Source organism: Mizuhopecten yessoensis, unplaced genomic scaffold, assembly GCF_002113885.1.
Source record: "Mizuhopecten yessoensis strain PY_sf001 unplaced genomic scaffold, ASM211388v2 scaffold11025, whole genome shotgun sequence".
Classification (NCBI taxonomy): Eukaryota; Metazoa; Mollusca; class Bivalvia; order Pectinida; family Pectinidae; genus Mizuhopecten; species Mizuhopecten yessoensis.
In genome coordinates this window covers 398,759-410,401 of record NW_018408841.1, presented here as the reverse complement: position 1 = coordinate 410,401, position 11,643 = coordinate 398,759, and the positions used below count along the sequence as shown (strand labels likewise).

At 37.6% G+C, this 11,643-nt stretch overlaps 1 protein-coding gene across 5 annotated transcripts in view; it reads right to left on the bottom strand.

Moving 5' to 3' along the window:
* The window catches only part of LOC110464713, a 105,815-nt gene that overhangs the window by 36,119 nt on the left and 58,053 nt on the right, over positions 1-11,643 (bottom strand). For 4 of the 5 annotated variants that reach the window (XM_021520073.1, XM_021520071.1, XM_021520076.1 and 1 more), the window contains exon 2: positions 7,039-7,175. In XM_021520073.1, the coding sequence (XP_021375748.1) occupies positions 7,039-7,175 (137 nt within the window). Of the gene's footprint in view, positions 1-7,038; positions 7,176-7,695; positions 7,832-11,643 lie in introns of those variants that run through there. The other variant, XM_021520075.1, reaches the window with a different exon arrangement.

The following is an 11,643-nucleotide window of genomic DNA, read 5'->3' as shown; positions in this document are numbered from 1 at the left end:
AAAGGAGATGGGGAGATGGATACATTGTAAAAGGAGATGGGGAGATGGATACATTGTGAAAGGAGATGGGGAGATGGATACATTGTGTAAGGAGCTGGGTACTCTAATGTACTGAGAAAGGAGCAATTAGGTTTGAGGTAAGGAGTCAGGGTACTTTGATGTACTGAGAAAGGACCAATAAGGTTTGAGGTAAGGAGTCAGGGTACTTTGATGTACTGAGAAAGAAGCAAGCACACTTTGACATATTGAGAAAGTCACAAGGGGACTTGTTGAAACCTATTTTTTCTTCAGAAGTCCACATAAGTTCTACACATATTCTGGCTGATCATCAGTCCTACAAATGCTTCCCTCATCAGGTATAACAGGAAGCAACAGCTGACTTTGCCCACAGTAAATATTTAATTGACAATTATACCATACGGTATGCCCAATAATAATACCACATGTGCTTTCTTATTGGACGACATAATGATAATCAAAACCTACCCAGTGTCCCATGACAGACAAGACATCAATATAAACAATTCCATTCCATAAATAAGCTATTGCCTGGCAGAACAAAACCTTTTATATAGTCAACAAAGCATTCTCTGGAATGTGACCAGCATTGGTGACAGTCTGTCATTATTGTTCTCCAAATAATTTCAAATTCTAATTTTGGCAACAGATGACACCTTAATGAGCTGAGTGATGTTTTCAGTTTCATGCTGGGCAGGTACGGATAAGTTTACAGTACTGTCAAATATGTACTGGGCTGGTACGAATAAGTTTACAGTACTGTCAAATATGTACTGGGCTGGTACAGATAAGTTTACAGTACTTTCAAATATGTACTGGGCAGGTACGGATAAGTTTACAGTACTGTCAAATATGTACAGGGCAGGTACGGATAAGTTTACAGTACTGTCAAATATCCATAGAGACCACACTGTTTAAAATCTGAAATGTTATAGAGTATCAAACCCCAAAACACAGTGTACCTATAGACCACCTGGACGATTCTGAGTCAGGATCTTCACCTCCGATATTGATCACAGCGTGGCTATTATCATTGTACAAATAAGAGTTTTTGTGACATAGATCCACAAGTCATGGTCACCACAATACAGTAATCCCAACACTGATTCAAAGGTCATGCCTGGGTATATATCCAATCATATATATTTCCTCGTCACTGATTGACAGAATTCACCATAACATTCATTTGTATGTAGGGAAACTGAAGTGTCACCAATATCTCATAAACAGGACCAAAAGCAATTCTGACGGAAATTAATTTTTCTTTTCATTATTTAACTAGGTTGCGTTCTAAAGTCTCCATGTGGCACCTCATCTGACACATATCTAATTTGCATAATAAACAGGTAAGATTATATAACACCTGTATAGTTTTGTGAGAACTCTTTAACATTTCACCAAATCATGGTTTCTTGAATTCTGTAAGCTTTTATACAAAATCTTGGTGAATCATGAAAGATTGTGAGTGACAAGACAAACTCCAATATAAAAAAGTCCATTTTTTTCTCATCATCAATTAAAACTGATTGAAAATGTGCTCATTTGTATAGCTTATGTTATAGTTATAGTGCATTCAGCATTGGCTGATTTATCCCAATTAGTACCACACACTTTAGCCCTTACACAACAACATACTACATAACACTATAAATGGTGGAATGTTCAAGTTTGGCATTAAAGTTCTATATTTCATACTTATAAATGCCAGAAAATGTTTACTTCACATAGATAATAATTAAAGAAGGTTTTTATACACACTTTATTCACAACAAAGTGCAGTTTGTTTCACAATTTTCAAATTCCAACATATAATTATATATGGTCAAATAAAAGGTCTTTTAGAGTTCTATCAAATATATGTAAGCATAGAACAAAACTTTCAGCATTCACAAACAGCAAATAAGCTACAAGAAGCAAAGTTACAGGAAAGGGGCCAGAAGTGTTCTGATTCTGATGGTTGTAGTCCAGTATAGGTGGTAGAGTTGTGACCATTTGTTGTACTGTTACCTTGGCATCATCTAATCACCACTAAAGACTAAAGTAGACTGGCCAGGATCAAAGGTAGAAGAATCTAACATGTAAACGTAGGGGTGACAGGTTTAAGTGTCTATGAATACTGTTCAGAATAACATTTACACAAGTAAATCTACACTGTTAATAATATCTACCAGCATTTAAACTCACACATTGACGATCCAAAAATAGGTCATAACAAACTTAATGCCACCTATATGATACTCAGAAAATATTGCTCAAAACTGCAAGCTTTGATTACATAGACTTATAAATGTCCCACACGTTGTAGCTCGCCAATTGTAATTTACCCCTGACCACCATCAGTGATATGAAAAAACGACTATCTCAAGTCATCTAGTGAAATAGGTATGGTCACATGACCGTGCTCGAAAGATTGGTTACTTAAGAAAGCTATCACCCTTACTCAAATCTCACTCAGCTTTCGAGTAATGCTTAACATTTTTTGTGGTCATACAAGATGATATGAAAAACCTGTTAAAAGTTACCTGTAAAACATCAGTAAAGGGAAGTATTCTTTCAGTTTCAGATCTACAGTATCTTTAAGTACAACACAACACCTGTAGGACTTAAATCGTTCAGAGTGCTCACAATCCTCGTCACGATCCATACTAGGAGCGTAACAGCACTAACTTGTTTTCTCTGGCAGTGTCAACATGGCTAATATGCACGGTATATTGATTCTAGAGATCCAACAGACTTTTTATTTGGTTTTGTTTAGTTATATCAATATCAAAGACTAACATGACAGGCGAAGAGGAGCAGCCACCTAGATATAAACCAGCTTCTACCTCTGGTCAGGTTAGGTACGGTTCAACCATATCTTACAGGGTAAATAGCCAGGTAAACCTGAATCCTATACCAAATAAATAGCCAGGTAAACCTGTATCCTATACCAGATAAATGGTCAGGTAAACCTGTATCCTATACCTGATAAATAGCCAGGTAAACCTGAACCCTATACCTGATAAATAGCCAGGTAAACTTGAATTTTATACCTGATAAATGGTCAGGTAAACCTGTATCCTATACAAGATAAATGACCAAGTAAACTGGAATCCTTTACCTGATAAATAGCCAGGTAAACCTGTATCCTATACCTGATAAGTAGCCAGGTAAACCTGTATCCTATACCTGATAAATGGTCAGGTAAACAAACCTGTATCCTATACCTGATAAATAGCCAGGTAAACCTGTATCCTATATCTGATAAATGACCAGGTAAACCTGTATCCTATACCTGATAAATGGTCAGGTAAACCTGTATCCTATACCTGATAAATGGTCAGGTAAACCTGAATCCTATACCTGATAAATGACCAGGTAAACCTGAATCCTATACCTGATAAATGGCACAGTAAACCTGTATCCTATACCTGATAAATGGTCAGGTAAGCCTGTATCCTATACCTGATAAATGGCACAATAAACCTGTATCCTATACCTGATAAGTACTCAGGTAAACCTGTCTTTTATACCTAATAAATGGTCAGGTAAACCTGAATCCTATTACAGATAAATAGCCAGGTAAACCTGTATCCTATACAAGATAAACGACAAGGTAAACCTGAATCCTATACCTGATAAATGGCCAGGTAAACCTGAATCCTATACCAGATAAATAGCCTGCAGGTAAACCTGTATCCTATACCTGATAAATGGCACAATAAACCTGTATCCTATACCTGATAAGTGGTCAGGTAAGCCTGTATGCTATACCTGATAAATGGCACAGTAAACCTGTATCCTATACCTGATAAATTGCACAGTAAACCTGTATCCTATACCTGATAAATGGCCAGGTAAACCTGAATCCTATACCAGATAAATAGCCTGCAGATAAACCTGTATCCTATACCTGATAAATGGCACAATAAACCTGTATCCTATACATGATAAGTGGTCAGGTAAGACTGTCTCCTATACCTGATAAATGGCACAGTAAACCTGTATCCTATACCTGATAAATGGTCAGGTAAACCTGTATCCTATATATACCTGATAATTATATAAATGGTCAGGTTAACTTATATCGTACTCCGTTATGTTACATTTAGTAAACTGTAAATGGAGCTAGAGACAGGCACAGACCTACAAAGGATTGTTACTGATCAGCAAAACACCAAACGAAAGAATTTTCATCATAAAATTAGTTAATAAGGTCAAAATTGTCTTCAAATAGGGATTGAACGGCGTTTTTTTAATTTTCATGCCAATATGAATGCAAATCGGTTATATCAATTTAGCATGAAGCCCACTACCGGCTTATATTTACATTTTTACTATAGAACAATTGTTAAATTTCATTCATTTGTTCTTAAATATTTTGTTTATTTACTGCATCTTGTAGATGCGTCGTCCTTTAAACGACATTGGCAGAACAGCCCTACTTAACTAAAATTGGCGCCAATGATTAACTGTAGTCATTTGAGCGTTTGACACAGGGGCATTCTCCTTGTTATCCGAAGCGAGGCGACAACACTCTCATTGAACAAGGTTAATCTATGACGTCATAAGTAAACCATGTGTTACGTCACGAGAGTTTTTGCATTCATACTCAAATGAAATGCATTTTTGCTGGTAATGTTCATATAGTGGGTTACAGCACAAATGTAAATGTATGATAATATCAGTGAAACAGAAATGACTTCATGATATTATAATTATAGTTTTTATCCACACATCATCGGCATACATATCCTCGCCTGATTAAGCCCTTTTGAGACATTGCATGTCACATCCGTGTTTATAAGAAATCAGGGACAATTTAATGCAGATTCAATGAAATACGCCAAACTTCCTGGAACATTTCACGTACACTTTATAAATTGACTTTCTCCCGAGCACAGGTAGAGTGGGTAGCCAGCACAGGTAGAGTGGGTAGCCAGCACCGCAGGCAAGTTCAAAGATAAAGTGTCACCGACTTTTTCAGTGATCACTGAAATATGACTCATTCTGCGCTGCACCTCCCCTGGTAATCTGTGCACTGAATAGCCCTCTCCAAGGCGAGCAAAGGATTTTAAATACATGTACAAAATTCTAGAACATTTAAACAGCTTCCTATTTACAACCTGTTCTACGAATGGATCTCAAATTCTCTTCATATTCTGTTACAGAAACTGCATATTGTAACTACAAGATTATGGACACACTTACAAAGGAACCAAAATAAACCATGTGGCCTTGAACAAACAGATTGAGCCATCTGCAACCAACGTGTTGGAACATTGCATGTTGGGTAATCTAAAATTCAAATCCCACTGGGTTTTCATCCGATCATATTACAGTGTTTTCTTTTGATCATCAAACACCACCCGATTTAGAAAACATCATCTGTCAGACAACAGCTCAGAGTATTTTAAACGACTATCTCCTCGTGTGGTTGATGTCCCATCTGGGACATTATAGCTGGAGGCCTTGATTCAAACAGCAATCTGATTGGATGATTAGGGTTGATAAAAAGTACTAGGATCCTGTACATGTTCTACACATTTATGACAAGCTTTAAGCTAATACAAACAACTAAGTAATGCATAGTTTTCTTTTAAAGGAAAAAATTGAAATTGAAATTCCTCATCACACAATATCAAAAACAAGGTCAATTAAGAAGTATGGCTTTATTGGTCTTTAAATCTGAAGGTCAATTTATTTGATTACATCCCAAGAATCTCTTATACGACTCAATGGCTAACACAGTTAAGGAAGTAGCATCTCCTAACCTTGATAGAACCAATGTAGCTAAACATAATGCCTTATGCAGCAGATCGCTGAACATATAAATAACCAAACATGCCTAACGTATCTATCACTAGCAGACAAATGCCTAACATATCTATCACTAGCAGACAAATGCCTAACGTATCTATCACTAGCAGACAAATGTCTAGGGTATCTGTCACTAGCAAACAAATGTCTAACGTATCTGTCACTAGCAGACAAATGTCTAGGGTATCTATCACTAGCAGACAAATGTCTAGGGTATCTATCACTAGCAGACAAATGTCTAACGTATCTATCACTAGCAGACAAATGTCTAACGTATCTATCACTAGCAGACAAATGCCTAACGTATCTATCACAAGCAGACAAATGTCTAATGTATCTATCACTAGCAGACAATGTCTAATGTATCTATCACTAGCAGACAAATGTCTAACGTATCTGTCACTAGCAGACAAATGTCTAACGTATATATCACTAGCAGACAATGCCTAATGTATCTATCACTAGCAGACAATGTCTAACGTATCTATCACTAGCAGACAAATGTCTAACGTATCTATCACTAGCAGACAAATGTCTAATGTATCTATCACTAGCAGACAAATGTCTAACGTATATATCACTAGCAGACAATGCCTAATGTATCTATCACTAGCAGACAATGTCTAATGTATCTATCATTAGCAGACAATGTCTAATGTATCTATCACTAGCAGACAAATGTCTAACGTATCTATCACTAGCAGACAAATGTCTAATGTATCTATCACTAGCAGACAATGTCTAATGTATCTATCACAAGCAGACAAATGTCTAATGTATCTATCACTAGCAGACAAATGCCTAACGTATCTATCACTAGCAGACAAATGTCTAACATATCTAACTACAAACCTACCAAGGCATTCAGTGTGTGCCATCTTTACCTAAATACTGTTCTCATACCAACAACCCAGACAATTAAGTAGCGAATGTAGCCTGCACAAATGTACAAGTCTTTGATATGTTTTATGGAGCAATAAATATAATGGATGCTATCATACAATTGATTTATGATGAATTTCTGTGAAAAATAGACAAGGATAGTACAGTAGAAACCTCTTGGGAACTATATATACAAAACTAGAACAGAGACTGCACTATCGATGGAACAAGCAATTGTTACTAGGTATTGTCTTGCTGCCAACCATAAAATCAGTTTTATTGGCAACTAACTAACTACAATAAAATAAATGGCTAATCAATAAAAAAAAAATAGGCTACCTTGTCTGGATGAAACGTGGCCCCCAATTGGATGAGCTCCTGCACTTTGTCCACCTGACCATTGCAGGCAGCCAGTCGTAGCTTGTCTACCAGAGACACCGTGGGGTAGGCAGAATGGGTGGCTGGCCCAGACATCTCTGGAACAGAAAAAAAGGAAATAAATCAACAATGGTAACACAGTCTCTGCTTAAGAGATAACACTATTATACATACGTAACCAATCAAGGCCAAGCCAGTGCTCACTGATAAGCCCACCCTTTTGTTTATCAGATGCTGAAAAGGTTCATTATTTGCATACTGTAGGACTATAAAATTTCATCATGTAATTCACATTTCAAGTCTTTTGAAGAAATAATGGAACCTCTACGTGTACATGTATTACATGAATTATTCAAGTTTACATGTAATGGCTGACCACAAAATTCCTATCGGCGGAGTGAAACAAATTGTAAACATAAAACTGTGAAACAAATAACCAACAAATGTGAAATGTTATTTTACAGACTCAACAGAATTATCATTAACTCAGTAACAGGCCCAGTACCTATTTCTTATTTTCAGTAATAAGACCAATAAGCTTTACCAGTACAACAAGGTACATCATCTTACATTATTGTCATCCTTGCTAGAGATTCAATCAACATAAAACCAACAAACCTGAAAACAGTCACTGTGTCACACACTCGACACTTATTACAAACATTCCTGAACACCTGATGTTGTACATTTCTTCACACGGAATGTTTTGGTGTTGTGTTATAGGTATTTTAAATATTTCAGTTACTGTGATTTCTAGCTGAAATAGAAAGGAAATTTGATTATGTTAATTTCCTGAAAGACACATTCCACAAACTTAAATCCCCATAAAAACTATGATATCCAGATCTGATTTAATACAGCCAGAAGCAGATTAAAACCGGTACAAATTTGGGAAACCGCAAAATTTAAAGCTGAAATGAAGTTCTATAATCTTAACTTTCAAATAGGCTCAAGGACAAAGGACAAACTTGTCCGGTTGAATTCCTATGCAGTGACCGTAACACTAGTCCAAGTAGTCAAAAAGCAAAACAATGACCCCAACGATAATTATAATCTCCCTTAGAAAGATTTATGTCGACACATTTTTTTCAAAATACCAGCTGTAAACTGAAAGTCATCACACAATACAGTGCAGAAGACAAAGAAGTTATCATCTATTGGTGTTCTATATATATCCAATACCAATCCCTTTTGAGACATAAATACGATATATATACACATCCCTTGTCTTGTGTGACAAAGGTAACTGTTACATAATGGGTGGTCCATACCTAAAAGGAAGGCTGAGCATGCGATGATGCACATGAATTCCACTCAAATTACCTGACTGAATGAAAAAAGTTTTTTTATTGCATTATCTGCTTTTGATAATGCATAATGGATTCTAAGTGCTTTGTCCAAAAATAATTTTCCGAAATTTGACCGCATTTTGCATATAAATATATGAATTCTCACCTGCATAAAAGTGGAACAATATGATCCAGATATTCAGAAATGTCTGCATTTAGACACAGGTAATAAAAACACCACAGATTATTGTTTCATAAACCTATTTTGGGGAACCTGATCAGGGTAGTCTTTGACCTCAACTTCCGTCAGAGGAGTAACATTAAAACAAGTGAACAGGTGATGACAAAGGGGCTGTCTTCTGTAGGGAATCCAATAGTCCAGGACAAGGAAACACGATCGTGATGAAGGAGAACCCTATCTTACCCAGTCAGTACAGTACCTGTGTAACCATCCCTATGTCACTTATTCTCCATTCATTATCTCATACCACGTTCCAAGGTTCCTTCAAGCTGATGAACTTAATCATAGGATAAATGCTACTAAAATCAAAGTTTAAATAATACAATGACATAAATCAAGTTAGATTTTTTTTTTCACAAAACACTTCCTGAAAAGTGTTCCAGCTAAGTCCACTATGTCATTTTGAAATAACAGTTTAAACACATTTGTGTCATAAAATTTCTAGAACATTTACTTCAGGTGAGGATTTTTATTTCATCGAATTTAAGAATATTTACTTCGAGTGTAGATTTAAATCTCAACAAAGAGGACACTACAAAGGTTCATCTGTGCCCGTCCAGATCCCATCAGATCCCACCGGTACACACTAATTAATTTATATTTCACTTAACAGGTAATAACATTTTGAAAGCAAATATCAGTTGTTAATTTATATGTGCTGTGCACCAGTTGTCACAAGCAAACGGCAGTACCATTTTTTTGTAATTTATTGGCTCATATTTAAATCATCTGAACTATTTTTTACAAAAGACTAAAAGCAGATGACAAAAGAAGCACTTATTGGACAATTTCAGCTGTGGTATATGTAAATACTGCTGTTGTTACCAAAAGTACCACCAGGTGTCACTGGTTATCTTTCTACCTGTTACAATTCCAGATCCAAGGTTGAAAATTGGCAAAAGTATAGAAACTTATGTTCTTGTTTTATAACAGTATTTATTATAGGTGTGTTGCTATGAAAATGTACGTCAAATCTGAAAAGTGGTCTACTGAAATTATAGTAGGATAGTAAAACATTGATTCAATAGCCTTAGTTTTGACATCGTCTGGGGTTATTGCATGCTAAATTCCTTCATTAATTTTGGACTTTCTTTTTAAATACTTCCAGGAAAATTGTTCACTCTCTCTCTATTAGTATATGTACATACCAATACCATGAATATGTCAATGGCAGAAATATTGTATTTCTGTTAGGGGATTCAATGGTATTGTAAAGTACTTTCAGTGCTTTTATCATTATATGGCATTTGACATTATAGGACCGTATCTAGCTTAAGTATGTCACTTCAAGGTATGTCATAATACACAAATAAACAATTTATACAATAGACTGATAAAAATACATACAATTTTAGGATTTCTTTATCAAGCTCTAATTACTGGTCATATGCCACCTGGCTAAATCCCTCCACATGTGTGCATTCCTGCATGAGGAAGTATATCAGTGCAGGTTTTGGTGGGCCCAGGTTTCTAACAGCATGTTATTCCCACCTCACTTGAATGTTACAGCACAATAACTGTAGCCCCCACCACAGACTACTTGATACTCCACCTGTATTAACAAAGTTGTGTGGGGAAGAGAAAAACACTTTCTTAAAAAGTCATGCTAGGAAAACTTTGGGGATCGAACCCAGGACATCTGAGTGAAGGCCAGAGCGTTAACCACTCCGTAAACTCTGTCCTTCTAATACATTGTACTCCAGTACTTAAAAGAGTAAACTGTACAATAAATGTAAAGTATCCTTGGGTTTTGTTTTGTCTGTCTTGAATTATTTGTATGCTGCAATTGTATACCAATTATTACCATGTAAACTCCACTATAATTCAAGGATACATCTAATCCTTACTGCACATGTAGCCAAATAAGGACAAAGCTTGTAAAGTCAATGTGGCATAAAACCCTGAATACCAAACTGATGGCCTTTTGATGTATTCAAATTAAGATAAACGTATACGTGTATTGCATCTTAACTACCTCATATTCAAATTAAAGGGCTAAGGCCAGTTAGGATATTTTTTTCCCCATTATACCTGTTAAAAATTTTGGTTAACATTTCAAAAATAAAGCGAGTGGAAGTCTGTTTCATACATTTATTTGTCTTGTAATAACTTATTCATTTTCTAGAAGGTAATTAAAATTACATTTAAATAGAAAATAACTGATGGACTTTATATTATGGTAAACAGTACAATTCAGCACAGGTGTTGAATATAGTCTGATAGAGGTGGGGGGTAGGAAGGAGGTCATATCGGTGCAGGGTTGGGCGTCAGTGCAGGGTGTGGAGCAGGGGAAGGGAGGGGTTGTAAGTGTAGGGTGTGGAGTGGGGGAGGGAGGTGTAAGTGTAGGGTGTGGAGTGGGGGAGGAAGTGTAAGTGTAGGGTGTGGAGTGGGGGATGGAGTGTTAATGTAGGGTGTGGAGTGGGGGAAGGGGGGTGTAAGTGTAGGGTGGGGAGGGGGGGAAGGGGGTGTAAGTGTAGGGTGTGGAGTGGGGGATGGGGTGTTAGTGTAGGGTGTGGAGTGGGGGAAGGGGGGTGTAAGTGTAGGGTGTGGAGTGGGGGAGGGGGTGTTAGTGTAGGGTGTGGAGTGGGGGAAGGGGGGTGTAAGTGTAGGGTGTGGAGTGGGGGAGGAAGTGTAAGTGTGGGGTGTGGAGTGGGGGATGGAGTGTCAATGTAGGGTGTGGAGGGGGAAGGGGGGGGAAGGGGTAAGTGTAGGGTGTGGAGTGGGGGAGGGAGTGTTAATGTAGGGTGTGGAGTGGGGGAAGGGGGGTGTAAGTGTAGGGTGTGGAGTGGGGGAGGAAGTGTAAGTGTGGGGTGTGGAGTGGGGGATGGAGTGTCAATGTAGGGTGTGGAGGGGGAAGGGGGGGGAAGGGGTAAGTGTAGGGTGTGGAGTGGGGGAGGGAGTGTTAATGTAGGGTGTGGAGTGGGGGAAGGGGGGTGTAAGTGTAGGGTGTGGAGTGGGGGAGGGGGTGTTAGTGTAGGGTGTGGAGTGGGGGAAGGGGGGTGTAAGTGTAGGGTGTGGAGTGGGGGAAGGGGTGTT